The 19,519-nt window shown below is 45.3% G+C and overlaps 1 protein-coding gene and 1 long non-coding RNA gene across 3 annotated transcripts in view; one reads left to right on the top strand and one right to left on the bottom strand.

Moving 5' to 3' along the window:
• The window catches only part of LOC128783014 (ubiquitin-associated protein 1-like), a 56,323-nt gene that overhangs the window by 20,725 nt on the left and 16,079 nt on the right, over positions 1 to 19,519 (bottom strand). Inside the window, exon 2 of the mRNA XM_053933588.1 lies at positions 2,559 to 2,683. Within this exon, the coding sequence (XP_053789563.1) occupies positions 2,559 to 2,683 (125 nt within the window). The remainder of the gene's footprint in view (positions 1 to 2,558; positions 2,684 to 19,519) is intronic.
• LOC128783016 (uncharacterized) lies at positions 7,811 to 9,972 on the top strand. Of its 2 annotated transcripts, none has more exons than XR_008428956.1 (3): positions 7,811 to 7,939; positions 8,053 to 8,222; positions 9,684 to 9,972. It is a non-coding gene; the product is annotated as an uncharacterized LOC128783016 (long non-coding RNA). The 2 variants fall into 2 exon arrangements; XR_008428957.1 differs by lacking the exon at positions 9,684 to 9,972 and adding an exon at positions 8,866 to 8,966.

Below are 19,519 nucleotides of genomic sequence, written 5' to 3'. Positions count from 1 at the left end.
ATGCTGTATTAATCTCTTTTAAGTAGTGTGGTAAATATCGTTTTTAAGCTATAGCATAATATTAAAATAGAAACTATGTGATGTAAGACACTTTTTGTAACTAGCGTAAGGAATGTAAAGGATAATCAAGAAATTCTTCACATTATCCTCTCTGGATAGAGATAACAGCAACAGACACCAAGATCCTAATAAAAGAATTATTGCCTCCGTATCAGGAAAGCTCAGACTTTGAGGAACCAAGAAAACTGATTTACAAGATGAGGGGGGGAAGCTGAAATTAAGCAGAAACACCCTGGTTTGAAAAGAATGTTTGAATCATGTATGAGATATATGAATATGCAATAGGTCATTGTTTTTAAGGGGTAATCCTTTGTTAGCAAGGTGTGCTTTGTGGCAGAGTGCAAGGCACCTGGATGTCCATAATTCTTTGCTTTTTATTGTCTCTTATTGTCCTAATTTTTATTACTATTTTCATTACTATTAAACTTCTAAAATTTTAACACAAGTGAATGGCGTTTTTCACATATGCATATTAGGACAATCAGGTAATCATTTAATGGTTATAATGAAAAAGCCATGATGCAGGGTAATTGAGATAGTCGGCTCTCCAGTGGATGAGTTGCAGGGCAGAAAAAACAAATTTAAAAAAGAAAAAAGGGAAGAATAAAAGCAGAACTATCTGTCACAACTGAAATGAAAACAATCATCAGTTTGGACTGCCAAGGAAAATCATGTATCCAAAATGAGAAAATATAGTTCAATTAGACTTCTTGTATCATAACTTGCATTTGGAGATTAGATTTTCAACATTTACTTTAAAGCCATTGATTTTATGCTACTATGAGTTTATAGTAAGAGAGACCTGCTTCTCAAAGACCTGGAAGCCATCTGTGTACCATGCTGTAACCTGTTTACCCTACAGCTGGAAAAGAATTCCCACTCAGAACTGCACAGAAAACAAGAACTGAAAATTTATTTCTTCATCCCACAATTGTGAGAACACATAAAATATGGTTATATAAACACTTGTTACCCTCAAACAAGATTCTGCAAGTATACCATAGCATAGATGTATCAGTTCTTAGCATTTGCTCTTAAAAATGCTATTCAAATTTAGTCAGGGTAACATTTAGACCTATAACCTCCTGTTTCTTTTTTTTACTTTTCTTTCTTTCAGGAAATTTTCTTCCCATTTGTTGCCCAGAGATGATGAATTAATGGTATTTAAGAGACAAAAGACCTAGCTGGACATCTTGGAATGACATTGAAATGGTCCTGGGGGAGGAAGGGGTGCAGTTGTTGCAGTCTCTTAGGTGGGGAGTGACCTCTCTGGCTGGGGGGTTTCTCTTGGGAAGTGCAGAGATACTGCAAGAGGTCTGGGAGGGGCTAATCGAAACTTGGCCAGGGGTCAGAGGCTGGGCTCAGCCCCTGCTCTCTCGACGATCGGAGGGGAGAGCATGTGGTACGGGGGAGTGGGCATCTCTCTTTCCCTAGATGGGGCTGTGTTGTGGTTTGCTGCCGGAGTCTGGGGGGTTTTGTTGCTGTTTGTAATGGCTGCTGACATTGACTGCTGCCCGATCAGACCTGCCTGCCCCCTGCTGCTCTGGGATTTTTGCTACACTTGAGCTCGACCTCCCCCCCACAGATTCGCCCAGCCCCCACTGTTCCTGCCGCCGCGACAGGGTTATTGCTACACTTTGATTTGCTGCCCCGGGTCTGCTTGCCTCTGCTATTCCAGCCCGCTGCTCCAAGGCTAGTGCTCCAGTTCAGCTCACCACCCAGAGGGGTACTGAGACTGACTACTCCCCGTGAGTTTTGTAAGGGGAGCCATCTCCCGTCTACCCCCTTGCCCAAGCTGCCATTGCCATGAGGAGAGTCCTCTGCGCTCGTGCCACAGCGCCCCCTGCAGCCGTGGGGCAATTACTGCATCTGTCCTGCCTCACCAGGACCCAGTAGCGCACTCTGCTGGCTGCAAGAGAGTCACTGAAGCCGTCACCTCGCCAGGGCCCACCAGCGCTCCTGCTGGTTGTGGTCGTAACTACACCAAAGAGGAAATTGCTTGATGGGTGAGGGAAGGCTGTTATTTGGTTTCTGGTTTTGTTCGTTGTTGCTGCTGTTGTTTGTTTATCTTGTTAAATATAGTCTAGTAAAGAAATGTTATTCCTTTTCACATATCCTTGCCTGAAAGTGATGTAATTTTAAAGTTGTAATAATTTGGAAGGAAGTGAGTCATATTTTCCATTCCAGGAAGGTTCCCACCTTCCTTGGCAAACACCTGTCTTTTAAAACAGAACTCCACAACAAAAACACTGTACTTTTTTGAAGTAGATACACTAAAATAAATGTTATTAGGTATTTTTAAAAGTAGAAGCTTTTTGCACAGCCTATCATATTTTAATTTTTCTATACATTCTAACAGATCTTCTGCAACTACTGCCTGGCATACAAAATGACACTACAGGACTAAGACTAACATTTGAATACATGTGTAAACTGTGACTACATGCAGTTTACAGCACCAGGGGGAAGAGAGCAGAAAGACAGAACGCATCACTTACCTGGGATTCTCTGACAAGCTGAGAAGAATCAGGCAGGCTGAAACCAATGGGTAATCCAACCTTTGCTGGGATTTTGAATTTGTCTCCTATCTTAAATGGGACATCATCAAGATAACTGAAAGGACCTAAGATCAAAAGTAGAAATTGTATTAAAAAAACCTTACAAGCTTAATGCATTCAATTAAGACACACATTTCTGTATTTGGGAGCTATTTATCTCTGATGCCCAAACTATACCAGGTGACTCAATACAAAGGAAGTTGCTTGATCAGAAACACATTGAATCTGTTTGGACTTCATTGCCTCAGTTTTGTTTTTTTGGTGGTGTTTTGGTTTGGTTTTTTTTAATGTTTTAGCTCATAACTACTAAAAAAAAAACCCCAAACACACAACAATCCAACAACTGAATAGATTTTCAAGTCAATACACCCAATGTTTTAGCTTTCCTTGTGACAAGACTATCCCTACACAATTGGAAGTTGAATCTCTTTCCTGAACACTGTATTCTGTTATGTCTCTAAAAAGATCCATCTTTTTTATCATATTCAAAACATGTTTTAAAATAGCCCAGCTTTAGAGCAGCTAAGCTAAAGTAAAATCCAAGTATTGGCATACAAGTGGGAAGTCACATTTCTACAGAAGTGGTCACAAGGGCAAAGTGGCCTAAAGTCTAGACACTCCACTTGAACCAAAACAGTGAAATAGCTCAAGACTATTTAGCATAGCAAGTCTGATTTTTGAAACAAGGCACTATAACTTAATTAGCTGTCTGATTTGTGATCACTCCAATGAGAAGCCTCAGACTTATTTCGTGGTCCTCCATCTGTTCTTTATATTTGTCACTCAGGTGGTATTCAAAAAGTATTTTAGGATTAAACTCTTTCTTCAGGCATCCAGCAAACTCAAAAGGCAGAATTACTTAAAGCTCAACCACTTCGAAGCAGCCAGACTACAGGTTTGCTTTCCTTGAGCTGCTGTGAAGAAGTATTAGAAAACACAATATAAATTGCACTCACTTTCTTGGATCTCTGGTCTAAGTTTTTGGAATTACAAGCAAGGTTTCCAGCTGTGTATAACAATCTGAAGCATTCCTCTAACACTCATTTGTAACTTTGCTTTGAGTGATGCAGATCCAAAGAGACATGAGTGGCATCACTAAGATGGTGTTTAGTGACTAACCTCTTGTTCAGTGAGCTGTGATTCACCATTTTTACCTGACTGTAACAAGGCATCTCACTCCCCATATGAGCTTATCTATTGTTTGTTAACCAGTCAGATAACTCAAACAGGACAAGCTGTCTTGTAGTGAGTTATTTTGGCACCATGGCGTTAACACTGGTCTGACATCTCCCAACTGCTGATAAGCATCTTACTTTTGAAGTGAGGTTTGACAAGATAAGTTGAATTTCTGACTGACAGACACTCACTTTACAACTGTAAAAGCCACACCAAACTTCAACAAAGAAGAAATGTTCTATACATTTTCCTGGAAATGCATGCAGTTTCTCCCATGAGTGGGGACACCTATTTCGTGGTTACTTTCCAAGGGATTAAGTGAAGGCATCTGTGTACATTATTGTCATTTCAGTGGTGTGAAAAAATGTTTTTGTTATTCGTGTCAATTGGCAATGGAATCAGCAAATGCTTGTATCTGCTGTGTCAAAAGTGGATGCGTTCCCTGGGATAACTACAAAGAATGGTTTTGAAACTTTCTGACCGAATAAGCAAATAAAGCATCGAAATAGAAGTATAGTAGAGTCAAGAGATAAGGTGGCAAAAATGACTGATGCTTAGAATAAAATAGAGGAAGTTGTGGTAAAGCTAAAGGGATATTGCAACAAAGCGACTAAATGCTTATGTATAATATAAAGCTTGATGCACTTGACAAAAATCATGTAGCAGACACCGGTAAGGCCTCCCTCCAGATGACCACAAGAAGGACAGGAAGCCAACGACTACCTGGAAAGATTATGAAATTGCTGATCCCAGCTTATTGATATTTGCTGATTCGGACTAACACAAGCACACTGGAAAATGCTTTGTAGGCTTAAAAACAGTATATATACTCTGGTGAACTTGTAGTGGTGTGTGCCATTAGTGGAGTGGTGACTCCCTGGCCACCCAGCACTGCTTGCTTGCTTTCTTTAAAATAAATTTTTAGAAATGAAATTCGGTTTGGCTATCGAAATTTTATATCAAGTGGTAAGTTATGTTCAACTCCTAATCAATACTACTTATTTTGCTAGTTTTAATATAAGTACTCTTGATATAGTGCACTATTTTATGTTATACTATAATCTACTAGTAGTTCTTTTAGTTTTATACTGTGTAGTAATTCTGATTAAAATCTTTCATCAGTTATCTTTTGTCTGTTCATTTGTCTTAATAAATAATTCAGTTTTATACAAATATATCTGATTTGCCATCATTAGAACTATCAGAAAAAAGTTGCAAAACACAAACTGTTGATAGTCTGAGGCTAAGATGCCATGCTCAGGTGTGGTAGTCTGTTATTTTACAGTTCGTTCTTCTGTAGTAGGTTTTAAATATTCCTTGTTATAAGTTTGTAATGGTTCATTCCATGTACTCCATTTGGCTTCCCTAATGGTTCAGTCCTGAGTTGTTTACCCCAAGATTTTCCCGCCAAGTGTATGTCAATCCCCCTGTCAGTCTCCTTGTACCTCCCTTGTTCCCTTCTGGAATGTTCCTTGTCCTTCATCCCTTCCTCGAAGCAAGATTGTATTACAAGGTTTTCTCCTTCCCCTTGTTGGCTTCTACTGGATAGCCCTTACCCTGCACTCTTCCTCTAATGCCTTCCTATTGGTAAAAGGTTGTGTCCTCCACTTATTCCCGCCCCTCCTTAAAAGCAGGTTTTTCTGCCCTCAGCTGTCGTCACTTGTCCCTGGCTCCTCTACTTGTCCCTGGCTCCTCTGGGGAAATAAACCTTCCTTGGAACTCAAACAAGTGATCCCTCTCTACTCCTTCGCCTTGGTCCCTCGTATTGGGTTGCTGCTGTGTCACCCACGCCACAGCCATCTGCTGCAGGGAGCTGCGAGCCCCTGTATGCACCACCACCCGGGAGGGTCTCAGTAGAGATCCAGGGGCGGCCGCTCTCATGACTGCCCATCAGTCTTGGGGAGTGAGCTGGCTGGAGAACATCTTCCCTGTGACCGCAGCATGCAGTTACACTCAGGCTCCTCTCTCTGAGGAGTTTTGAAAGCAAGGGGGTCTCCTTGGCATGTCGTGACTCAGTGGCAGGGCTTCTTTAATAAACTTTGTCTGAAGCTTCCATTCCACTCATGACACTGACCCATTTTCATACTCAGATGACAGTTAAGGTACTGTTTGTATTCCTTCACTATTGACAAGGCAGTCACAGGCTCCAAAAGGATAAGAAGCTGTTGAAATGAGGAACATCCCATTAATTTGGAATTCAGAGAATCATAGAATAATTCCCTGAGTTGGAAGGAACCCACAAGGATCATCAAAGTCCAACTTCTGGCTTGGCACAGGACAGCCCCAAGAATCCCACCATGTGCCTGAGAGTATTGTCCAACCACTTACTGAAGTCTGTCAGGCTTGGTGCTGTGACCACTTCCCTGGGGAGCCTGTTCCAATGCCCAACCACCATCTGGGGGAAAAACCTTTTTCTAATATCCAACCTAAACCTTCCCTGACACAACTTCAGGCCATTCCCTCGGCTCCTGTCACTGGGCACCAGAGAGATCAGTGTCTGCCCTTCTTCTTCCCCTCACAAGGAAGTTGTAGACTGCAATGAGGTCTCCCCTCAGTCTCTTCCAGGCTGAACAGACCAAGTGACCTTGGCCACTCCTCAGTTTCCCCTCAAGGCCCTTCACCATCTTCACAGCGCTCCTTTGGATGCTCTCTGTAGAAGGACTTGCGGTCTGCCACAGAACTTATCTGTTCTGCCTATCAGCTGGTGCATAACGCAGGGCATTTTCCCCCTCACATGAATTGGTGAGATAACCTAGGCCGGACATCTGTCTGGTAGCAAGTTATCTCTGGAGTTATCCAGGGAGGTGAGATCCCGACCTGTTGCACCGCACCGACCTAACAATAAACATTTCACCTTGAGAGCAAGATTGTCTTAGGTTACAATGTAAGATGTAACCAAAAGTATGTATTCTATCACCATCTTCATAAGCTGTTAAAAACAGGTGGGGCAGTGTTCTTTATTTCTTCCATGACTTATCCCTGATAACATCCTCCAGGGTATTACGGCATAAGATGGACTGTATGCCTCATAAGAGGAGGAGGAGTTTGGCTACAGAGAGTCAGTCCCTGATATGAATGCAAGCAGGTAGCTATTGGTCAATAGCTGGGTGGTAACCAATCAGACTCGAACGTGGAGTCTTCTGAATAGCCTATAAAAAGGGCTGTGTGCACCAATAACGTCTCCCTGCTGCATGAAAACCCCGATGTGCGTCATCTCTCCGTCCTCACACACCGCGACAATTGGTGAGCCTGTGTGAGGAAAGGAACTAAGCCATGAGAAAAGGAATGAGACAAAACAGCAGAGAGCCACAGCTGAGAGCTATGAGAAAATGCAACCAGAGCTAGCAACAGCCAGAGCTGTGAGAAAAGGACAGCCAAAGAGCTGTGTAAAACAAAAGCCAGAAAAGCCGGTAAAGCTAGAAATCGAGATGGCGTAAGAGCCAAAGAAACAAAAAATCTGAAAAATAGAAGGAAAACCCCACCAAAGAAACAGGTGGACTTATCTCTGTAAAAGAACAACCAGTCATTAAGGTATGAACTTTTCTCTTACTTCAACGAGGAGTAAAGTATGAGCAATAAGCTCTGAAAGCCACTATGGACATTTTAAAACTCTTAATGTTTATCTCAAACTGCCTGAGGCAGTTAGAAGCCGAACGGGACGCAGAAACAGCAGGAGAGATGCTGCCCATACCACGGCTGAAAAAGCCATCTTTAGGCTCCACGCCCTGTACCACCGGTAATGCACCGTGGTCATAAGCCCACAGAAAAACCCCAACATGGCGGATGCCATGCGCTTTGGATGCAGATCACCCAAGATGGTGGTCAGCACATGGCACGTGAGTCACTCACCCAAGATGGCCGTCGCCACGTGATGCAGGAACTGCCAGCCAAATAATCTCAAAATAGCAGAGCACAGAAAGCATCCCGTGGGAAAAGAGATATTGCACTGAACACGTGGAGGCAGCAGCCAGGATCACCTCTGTCATGGCGTCCAGCAATCCACCCCGTGCATCCACCAGACCCCAGAAGCATCACAGCGCTAGAAACTGAAAGAGAAGCTGGCAGCCCCACCACTGGAAAACCCTGTCGCCTGGCAACCACAGCGCTGGCCGTGTGGATGCCTTCTGCACCATCAGTGGACAACCGTGAGTTCACCGGGACTAGGGGAGGAAGGCCAGGGGGTGGCCCTGGTCCTCCAATGCAGGGGGCTCCCTCCTAACACTGTGTTTCCCCCTCTGCCTGCCCTCTGCGAAAGCAGAGCAGCAGTGACAGGCGGCAGGGGGACGGAGCGTACAAAGCCGCGGGAGGCTGCAAAGCAGAGCGAGACGGCAGCAAAAGCAGCAAGAGATGGAACCTGCGGAACTGCTGCAGCGAGATCCCAGTACCAAGCGCATGGCTGCGACCACATGGCCACACCGCAGGACAATGGTGAGCGGCAAGCCACTTTCTCAGCAGGTCCAGAGGCACCAGCAGCCCCAGCAGTGACCCAAAAACCCCAGAGCCCAACACAATGCCCTGAACCAACCCTGACTGTACCGAAAGTCGCCACCCACACTGGGGGGAGGGGGGTCTCCCAGGCACCCTTCTCCTACCCTGGGGACAGGGATCAGGGCATGGAAAAAGCCCATATGGGCTGAAAGCAGCAGCGAGGGTGGGGGGAGGAGGCGTGCAAGGGAGCGGTGCCATGAGGGCGGCCATGATGCATGCCGCTCCTGCCGTTCCTGCAACAGCCCGAGCTCCATCTGCTGCAGACCCTCGTAAACTAACACTAAAACCTAGCTGGACAGGTAGCCACTTCCCTAATATAGAGAAGGTTACCACTGACATAAAAAACCTAACCCTCTCTCATCCTAAAGCAAAACACTAAGAATGCATAAACTCTTCTGTTAAACATGTTGTCCTTAAAATATAATAACCTAAAAGTCTTCATGAACTCCACAGCTTTAAATTAACAAGTTTCAGTTGCAGAGTTTTCTAAGTACTTGTGTCTTGTCACTTCTGCTTACAATGTCTATAAAATCATTTTTCAAGCTAAAAATCACTAACTACTACCTTTCATATTTGTGCATAGATAAATCATTCATACCAACTCACGTTGAAACTAATAGCAAGTTTCTAAATATACCAAGTCTGTCACTGCTATCACCAACTCACCACAACCAGACATACTAATACAGGTAAAGTGTGCCTTTGACAGAGAGGGAGGGATGCATATATTTCCACAAATGCCAGTATTCAATGGGTAACAACCCTCTCCACCAGCTAGAAACTTTTGGAATAACAACTCACCTGTGATTTCACCTAGACCTCAAAAATCAGACACTTCAAAAACATTAAATACTACCCCTAACAGTTTTTAATGTTACTTCTGATAGCTTTTAAGTTTTGTTTGCAATGTTCAAGTTATAAGTTTCAAGCAATTAACCTGCAGTGTGCCACCTAGTAACACTGTACTTTAATAGCTCCTAGACATGATAGTAAAAAACTGATGGAACACACCAATAGCTAGAAAGATTGAGTTTAGTAAAATTTTTATATTTTAAAACAGAAAAGGCGAAATTATCACGGCATAAGATGGACTGTATGCCTCATAAGAGGAGGAGGGGTTTGGCTTCAGAGAGCCAGTCCCAGATATGAACACAAGCAGGTAGCTGTTGGTCAATAGCTGGGTGGTAACCAATCAGAGTCAAATTCAGAGTCTTTTGAATAGCCTATAAAAAGGGCTGTGTACACCAAAAAAGTCTCTCTGCTACATGAAAACCCCAATGTGCGTCATCTCTCTGTCCCCACGCACCGCGACACCAGGGGATATCTTCTGCTAATGGACCATCAAGTCTCACTGCATGACTGATAAAATTATATCACCCCATTGTGAAATGCTCCACCCAGGGGGAGGAACCAAGCATTCCTACCTAGGTATAATCTGACGTTTGGAACACCACAAGCAGCCTTATCCACAGGATTCCCAGAGGAGAAGAGCTCCATAACCACCACTGAACCTTCAGAGGAAGATCAGACCCTTCTACAGTATCACTGCTTCAACAGAACTACATCTATCACTTCAACAGGACTGCTATTACCACCCTGACCAATAGGGTGTCAGGTTGTATCCTGACTGTCAGTTTAAGCCAGTGTTCTTTGTCTTTATTTTAATTTTCCTAATAAATTGCAGTTCTGACTTGGAATCCTCTGCTGGTTTGTTTTCAAACTAGTACAAAGATGTAGGAAGATAAGCTGCTGGTGAATCATGATTTTAAAGGGTTAAGATTTTAGCTGAGGGTGAGAACCAATTCATATTGAAATTAGATACACCAATGATAGGTTAATGATTATTAGATGCTTAAGCTAAAGCTAATTGTTGTATTATGAGCTTATTTGTAGAAGGAAGTGGAGCAAGTGAACCATTATAAGAACATACTGAAACAAGTAGAACAATGCCCAGCATTGTAGCAGGTAGAGACCTTGCAAGGCCTCCATGGTGATCGCTCACCTAAGATAAGAAATGCAGAGTCATGATGAGTGGACCAAAGCAGCCCCTCTTCTGCCCTCTGACCCTTGTTGTCTCTCTGTAAGGCTATAGGTTGTATTCTCCTCAAACCCTGGCCATTGGACAATTCCTAACACCTCAGAACCCTATATAAACCCTCACCTCTGCCCAGTTCGGCAGAAGACCTGTCACTGGAACCCTTTGCAAGAGCTGCCAATAAAGACACCGCTGCAGAAACCCATACAGACTTCTCCTTTCTCCATCCCTGCGTCTGCCAAGGCACATAGCGAGCAAGGAGCTGAAATCACTAAGAGCTGAATTCACTAGAGCTGAAATCACTCCAGAACTGCTCGCTAAAGTTGCCTGTGGCTGGGAGCTAGCCTCAGACAGGCTGAGCTGATTAAGCACAGTGCTATCCGGGACACCTATGGCGGCAGCTCCCTGGGGGGCCGGACGGACCCCTGGGACCCCAGGCCATGATACGTGGCCGCCCGAACGGGAGAACTGGCATCCTGGTACTCCTGAGAGCAGCATTCCTCGTGGATCGTTACTGCCTCGGGCCTGACACGACCCTCTGACGTTAAATTCTCCGTTATAGAAGAAGTTATCTGGAAGAGGTGTCCAACGAACCTGAATATCACCATCTGGGACCAGCTCCTCAGGAGTTGGACAAAGCCGACCACCCACTCAGCAGCCTTGGACCCACTCTCAGCTGAACAAAGTGTAAGTTTAAAACAGCCTTTCTGCACGCTTTTAATCTTGGGTCTCTTTCTGGTTTTTTTTCTTTTTTTTTTCTCCTTTTCACTGCTGGGAGGGGCAAGGGAACTTATAGCAATGGGATCAAAATTCAGTAAATTAAAACGATTCCAGAACGAGAGAGATTTATATTTACAAATCCTAGAAATCCTAACTGCTAACAGCTTCTCTTTCTCTAAAGGCAATCTTTCAAAAACTAACTTGAAAAAATTTATAACATGGATCCTTTCTCAGTTTCCAGACAGTAACACAAACATGATTGGTTCAGACTCTTTTTGGGACTCAGTAGGGACAAGAATATATGCTTTCCAAACTAAAGAAGACTTTTCTGTTACCAAATTCTTGCCTCTGTTTCACTCTATCACTAAAGCAGTGGAAAAAACCAACCCAAGCAGCTTAACAGCATCTGAGAAAATTCCACCCTTATCTCCTATACCACTCCCTTCAAATACTAATTTGCCAGATAACAGTCCTCTCTCAGTTGGCTTGCTCCTTCCTGGGAGGGGGAACAGGGGAATCGTGCCACCCCCACCCACCCTTCCTGCACCCGCGGGGTCCACGGAGCCCGCCCATCCCTCCGCCCACGCCCCGGAAGCGGCAACCACGGATTCAGCTCCCTCAGTTACGCAATGCACGGCACGGTGTGCGCATTGCCCCCCCCCCCCCCCCCCCCATGCTCGGGTATAATCGCATAGGTCTCAATCAGGTCTGCCCCGCCATGCTCCAACACCGCCGTGCAGCCCGCCACATCTCCTCCTACCCCCGTAGCCGTGCCTCTCCCCCCCGCTGCCGTGCCTCTCACCCCTGCTGTGACCCTCCCCACCCCCATTACCACCCCTGCCTGCCTGCCTGACACAGCCCCAGCGAATCTCTCTGCACCCCCCGTAATGCCCGCAGCAGCAGGTCCCCCCAACCCCACCGCCTCCTCTCCCCCGCTTCTCCCTTGCCTGCATTCCCAAGCACTGCATCCACGCACCCAACCTCAATGCCCCCCTAACGTCATCTCCGAGACCCCCCACGGTGGCACCCCACTCCTCCATGTGCCGCAGCCCTGCGCAGGCTGTGCCACATGTGGCGCTGCCATTACCCCCCCACTGCTGCCTCCCTCTAGCCAAGCCCAGCCAGCTGCCCCCCACACTCTGTCCAGTCCCCCACACCCCTGCAAAATGCCGCTCCAACACACCCAAAAAACCATAGAGCACCTCCTGACCACACCTCATCAGAGGATAGTGAGTCTGAATCTGACATAGACGAAATTGATCCATGGGCTTTAATTAAAATGGAAGTGACTCGGGCAGGGGATTGGGAACTAGCTCAGAGAATTACTGCCTTCCCAGTAAATTATATAAAGGGGAAAAGAGGGGGGACCACTAGAACAACGTGGGAACCTAACACAAATAAAGAACTGATACAATTATGAAATATAGCCAAAGAACATGGTAGAAGTTCACATATTTTCATAAATTTCCTCGAAACACTTTTTTCATCGCATGTCCTTGTCCCTCATGACCTTAAAAACATTGCCAACTGCCTTCTTTCCCCGGCAGAATATACGCTATGGGAAAGACAGTGGAAAAGGCAAATAAAAACACTATCAGACACCTATGCTCAAGATGCAAATAAGCCAGATTTTACAGTCCAACAGCTGGCCAGAGAAGGGGATTTACAGAAACCCTCTGACCAAGCTGAAACCTTACCTAAGGCATCACTACAAGACTTGGCTACTGCAGCAAAAACCTCCTTGCTTCTTACCTCAGATGACTCTATCCCTACCCAACACTTCTCTAGTATTAAACAAGGAATAGATGAAAGCTTTATCAAGTTTGTAGACAGAATTAAAGATCCTCTGGAAAAACAGATAGAGAGCATAGAAGCAAGAAAAGAACTGTTGTGCAAGCTTGCCTTGTCAAATGCAAACGAACAATGTAAAACAATTCTGAGGGCTTTACCCTTGGATACAGAACCTACCATAGAGCAAATGGTGGAAAGCTGACCACGTCATCTGTCCACTGAAAACACAGTGGCCCAAGCAGTCGCTAAGGGTATTGCAGAAGGAGTTTCTGGTGCGTATGCAGTAGTAACTTCCAAAGACCAGGCCCGCTGCTATTACCGTGGGGAATTTGGACATTTCATGAAGGACTGTCCAGACAGGTCACCTAGCCGAAACCCTCGTAACACCTACCGAAGACCCCAGAACCAGCAGTGATACCAACAGCGTTCGGGAAACTTCCAGCGGAGCACGGCCAGGCCCCGCGCAAAGACAACAAATCAAAAGTCATCCAGATCCAGTCACGCGTCATCCCAGCAGATTCCAGGCCACATGGAGAAGATCCAACCCACAGAGAGATACAGATGGGAACATGGTGCCAGTTGGTAACTGCTTTATCCATTGACTTGAATAATAAGGATGTCTATCGTGTTCCCACAGGCAAGCATGGGCCAAAAGCTGGTCCTTTTAACTTTTTAATTATAGGGGACACTCTCCATGGCCCAGAGGAAATCATTGTCATTCCAGAGGTACAAACAGTGCACCCAGGACAAGAAATCTCTGTGCAGCTGTGCTGCACGGACTTACCATTTTTTCTTTCAAAGGGAACTCCTATCGCACAAGCCTTTCTACTCCCAAAGAATCACAGGGAACAGCTTCCTCTCAACCAGACAGTAATGTGGGCACAAGTTGTGGGACCAAGTAAGCCTACCATCGAGTGCGGTCTATCCTACAGAGGAGAAAAGTTCCACCTTCCAGGGATGCTGGACACCGGTGTGGACGTGACCATCATTGTGCACTCAGAATGGCCAGCACACTGGGAACTACAACTGGTAGCAGGAATGATTTCAGGGATCGGTGGAGCCACAGTGTCCATGCGAAGCAAGCACAACATCCTCGTTGAAGGGCCTGAAGGCAAGCTGGCAACCATCCACCCATTCGTGGTAAGAGCCCCCATCACCCTTTGGGGCAGGGACGTTCTGTCCCAGTGGGGAGCTTCCCTACGTATTCCCAGTCAGGATTTCTGACTGGGGCCACTGAGGAGCACGTACTACCAGATACCCCTTGGCTCACCTGGAAACGCCAAGACCCGATCTGGATCGACCAGTGGCCCCTCTCTAAAGTAAAACTGCACGCACTACAAGCCCTTGTGGAATAACAGCTTGCCAAAGGTCACATTGTCGAGACCACCAGCCCTTGGAATTCTCCAGTCTTCATACTGCAAAAACCTGGGACGGACAGGTGGAGGCTCCTCCACGACCTTCGCAAAATCAATGAGGTCGTCGAGGACATGGGTGCCCCCTCCAGCCTGGCCTGCCTTTGCCATCGATGCTGCCTCGAGACTGGACTCTTGCCATCATAGAGATTTCTTCAGCATTCCGCTGCACCCCCAGGATGCTCCACGGTTCGCTTTCTCCGTTCCCTCTCTTAACAGAGAGGGTCCACTCAAAAGATACCATTGGTTGTATCTCCCCCAAGGACTAAAAGTCTCACCCACTATATGCCAGTGGTATGTCCCTCACATCCTGTCTCCTGTTCTGAACTTATTTCCAGATGCAATCATCTACCACTATATGGATGATATCCTGGTCTGTGCATCAGAAAAAACTTACTTAGAAAAAGCAGTTAAAGGGACAATCGAAACCATAGAAAAAGCAGGGTTTGAGATCTGTGAGGACAAAATACAATACACCAACCCATGGACTTATCTTGGATTCCTGATCCAAGAAAGGACAATTGTACCCCAGCAGCTTGCTATCCAAGATGACCCAAAAACCCGGAGAGACTTACACAGTCTGTGCGGATCCATCAACTGGGTACGTCCCCTGCTAGGAATTAGAACAGAGGACCTTGCTCCCCTGTTCAACCTTCTCCGTGGCAACGAAGACCTAGACTCTCCACGCACGCTCACAACAGAAGCCCGAGACACCATCACCAAGGTCCAAGAAGCCTTGTCTTCACACCAAGCCCATCGCTTCGAGCCCAAGCTGCCTTTCCAGTTCGTCATCCTCGGAAAAGCACCTCGGTTCTATGGACTGATTTTCCAATGGGATCTTCAACTCCGAGACCCTTTATTGATACTGGAATGGATCTTTACAAATAACCAACCTTCAAAGACAATTATCACCTTCCAAGAAATCATGGGACATTTAATAAAAAAAGCCAGAACTCGCCTCCGCTCCCTTTCTGGGATGTGAGTTCACATGCATATACTTGCCACTAACCACTGGGGATCTGGAACATTTGCTTCAGACCAATGAAAACCTCCAATTTGCCCTAGACAGCTATAAAGGCCAAATTTCCATTCATATCCCAAAACATAAACTTTTTAATGCAGTCTTAAATCTGACCCCAAAATTAGTCCAAAGTAAAACACCACTCAAAGCTCTAACAATTTTTACAGACGGCTCAGGGTCCTCCCACAAATCTGTAATGACTTGGAAGGACCCTAAGACTCAAAATTGGGAATCTGACATCCAAATAGTGGAGGGATCTCCACAGATTGCAGAATTAGCAGCTGTTGTCAAAGCCTTTGAGAAATTCAAAGACAAACCCTTTAATCTGGTCACAGATTCTGCATATGTCGCAGGTATAGCTATGAGAGCAGAACACGCTCTTCTCAAGGAGGTTTCCAATCCAGAGTTACACCAATTGATTTCGGCATTAACACGCTTAATCTCTTGTCACTGTTGAGCAGGACGGGAACGAAAGATTCCAAGTTAGAAGGCAAAGAGAATGAACTCCGATTTATTTCAAATGTACCGCTCTATTTATAGGGAACACTGTGCAGACTAATTTCTTTGGTCTTAGAGTAAAACATCTCACACCACTGGTGTGCAGTGAATGATGCACGGTGGTAGAACATATCTATAAACAATGTGAACAACAAGATAGATTAGAGAATTATTTACATTCTTTCCCAACTGCTTCCCAGGCTCTCGCCTGGTTAGAAAACCTTTCTCTTTCTCTCTGACTGAGCTGAGAATATCCACAATCTCTCACAGAAAGAAACCTTACCATATAATGCATGTGAGGTCGCACACTGATCTCCCAGGTTTCATCACAGAAGGGAATAGGAAAGTGGACACATTGGCCATACTCTAAACTTCATATTAAGTGTTAGTAAATTCTCTTCACAGGGTAGTTAGACAAAACAATCCTTTTCCAGCTTGAGAACAAAGGACAACCGTTACAGCCTCAGGCACAAAAGGATAAACAACGGCAAATTGAAGAGAGCAAACCAGGAAGATGGGACTTCATAACCTGAAGCTGTAATTGGACAATTAACCCCAATATGTAAATGGACCAAAACTTATAAAAGTGTGAAAACTCGTGACCCTTCATCCATCTTGTGACCATCTTGGGTCCATCTTGGGTGTAGCCCTGGCCAGGCTCTTGTACTGCCCAAGGTGTATCTTTTAAGGCCTTTTGATAAATACTTACCTTATTGTTTTAACTCTTTCTAGTCTCTGTTCTAGGTCAGCCTCTTTAGGCACCATACCAACATAGTTATTTGCAACATGGCATCCAAATTGTATTTGAACTGTCAGTTTGAGAACCTGGATATGCCAAAGCATTTGCTTATGTAGAAATAGCAACTGTGACAGCCTTTGCACTGAGAGTGATAAATCATGGCCAGGTCAGAGACCACTATATCTCTCAAGTGCTCGGAGTCTGGTGTGACTGCTGCTACTGTGCCCTGCTTAGTCTCACTGGCACAAGTCATGCTCTAAGCAGGATGATTCAAGTGAAGCAGGATCACCTCTATGCACCGATCTCACAGCCCAAATTACTCAAGAGTTGCAAATACTCATCTTATTAGGCCTACTGACATACTAAGTGGTGTTGCTCAAAACAACACCTCCTCTTATAAGACACCTCCCCTTGTAGAGACTTCTTGTTTGTCTGAAACTGATACTAGCCACTGAGAATACAAACACACATTGTGGTACTTACATAGCAACACTCTGGTTTGGTACAGGAAAAAAAAAAAAAAAACAAGCAACAAAACCCACTTCGTTTCTTCCTAGTATGCTTTTTAAAAAAAAAAAAATGACCAGTGATATAACCTCATCTTGAATACAACTTTGCTACAAAACCCACAAGCACACATTAAGAAACACACCAAGTATTTTGGGACATTTAAAAACTAAAAGTCCTTCTGAAGCAAAACATGGATGGACATAGTATTCACTTTTTTCTAGCACAATCAGAACAGTATATTGGGTTTGCATGCCAAGCTTTGGTAGCTGGGGGGCTGCAGGGGTGGCTTCTGAGAGAAGCTGCCAGAAGCTTCCACCATGTCCGGCAGAGCCAATCCCTGGCAGCTTCAAAGATTAATGCACCCCTGGTCAAGGCTGGGCCAATTAGAAATGATGGTAAGGCCTCTGTGATAACATGTTTAAGAAGAAAGAAAAAAAGTGATTGTGCAGTTGTAATTGCAGACAAAGAAGAGGTGGAGGTGAGAACATGTGAGAAGAACAACTCTGCAGACACCAAGGTCAGTGGAGAAGAGCGGAAGGAGCTGCTCCAGGTGCCAGAGCTGGGATTTCTCTGCAGCCCATGGTGAAGACCACGGTGAAGCAGCTGTCCCCCTGCAGCCCATGGAGATCCATGGGGATGAAGAGATCCACCTGCAGCCCCTGGAGGAGCCCCATGACAAAGCAGGAGGATGCCTGAGAGGAGGCTGTGACCCTGTGGGAGGCCTGTGGATAGAGGGGCCCATGATGGAGCAGCCTGTCCTTGAAGGGCTGCACCTCATGGAAGAGTGACCCACATTGCAGCAGTTTGAGGAGGACTGTTGCCCATAGGATAGACTCACTGTCATGGTTTGACACTGGCGCAATGCTAGCACTTCCATGAAAATGCACTTTTCTTAAATAAATGCTGTGAGATGTTATCAGGGACAGAGCAGAGCAGGCTCAAGCTTAATAACAAAGGAAAAAAAAAACTTTATTAAACTACTACTAATACAGAAAACACATAAACTAAATCTAGGATGAAGACTTTTTAAAACTACCCCTCTTCTTCCTAATTCTAAACACACTTAGCTATGAAACATTACCCGGGATTCTTGATTAAATTACTACCTTTTAGGTAATCTATGCTTAAACTATCAAGGGAGAGAGAAGTCTTTCTTGTACTACAGACCCCCCAGGAAACACAGCTGCCTCCCTGTGTTTCCTTGTCACACATGACAACTGCCTGGAAGAAAAATCTGCTAGTGTGACACTCTCTTTTCTATGTTACAGTGCTCTCACTACTGTGCATGGACAGACTGCTCATAGGGCTCCTTTAAGGATGCTTTGCCACGGACTCAAAGATATAACAGTTCAGTTTCTCATCCTGGGACTACAGTCCCCCCCATTTCCTCCTGGGGCCGAGGGGTCTAAAAACAGGACTCATCTTCTTCCCGAAGACAGAGGGTATCACCATTCTTTCTTCAGCTCTCTTCGTTTCTCGCCATTCTTGTGCTGTTCGAAGCTGAAACAGGTCTCCCTGGGTCACCACTGCATCCCTCTAAAATGCAGTCTCTATTGCAGGAGATTTTGGTTCAGTCCATGGCTAACAAGAAAAGTCCAGCTAAAAAGCTACTTCATCATCTCTTCCTACCTAAATATTTCTTCTTCTAACATCTCAGGTCCCGGACTATCTCTCTTCCACTATAAATCAAGGAGGAGTAATACTTTCAAAAAGCTCTCATTCTCTCGAAAGGGTTAAAAGTTCAGACTCTCTGGACGGCTGATATCTCAGTCCGGCATTCCGCCTCTTACGCTGGGCATTTCCCCCCCCCCCCTTCTCTTTTTCTTTTGCCGGCAGATTTCCAGGTGCCGCCAGGCTCTCCGTCTCTTTTTCTCACATGAGGGGGGCAAAGGCATCTCTGCTTCTCTCCACCTTTCTGTCTACAAGAGCTAGCTGGGTTCCAGACCCTCAGCCCCCTCGGCTTACTTAGACAAGGCTACGTAGCTTCCCCTCCCCCACCCAGCCTAAGGCTGGGCAGGGGGGGAGTCTGCACTCTCTGACGACCGGAACTAAAAGAGACAGTTCTCCTGGGAGTTCTTGCTTTTAACTCCCTGTGTTCTCAGAAGCGTGTCCATACTTTCAGTGGTCACTCCAAGTACCAATATTTAAACCTGACCACTGATTGGTTTGACCCAACTTCCTAGAAAAAATTTACTTCTATGTCAAACCACGACACTCACATTGCAGCAGTTCACAGAAAGCTGTTGCTCATGAGATGGACTCACACTGGGGAAGTTTGCAGAGAACTGTCTCCTGTGGGAGGGACCCCACAGTGCAGCAGGGGAATGACTCCTCTGCCTGAGCAGTGGGAGAAACCACAGGTGATAAATGGATCATAAAGCCCATTCCCTGTCTCCTTGCCTGGCTGGGAAGGAGGAAAGGTGGGGGGAAGGTGTTTTTAAGGGCTTGTTTTACTTCTCATTATCCTGCTCTGATTTTGTTAGCAATAAATTCAATTAATATCTTTAATTT

This window comes from Vidua chalybeata (genome assembly GCF_026979565.1).
Source record: "Vidua chalybeata isolate OUT-0048 chromosome W unlocalized genomic scaffold, bVidCha1 merged haplotype SUPER_W_unloc_7, whole genome shotgun sequence".
In the NCBI taxonomy this organism is placed as follows: domain Eukaryota; kingdom Metazoa; phylum Chordata; class Aves; order Passeriformes; family Viduidae; genus Vidua; species Vidua chalybeata.
This window is presented reverse-complemented; position numbering and strand designations above follow the sequence as displayed.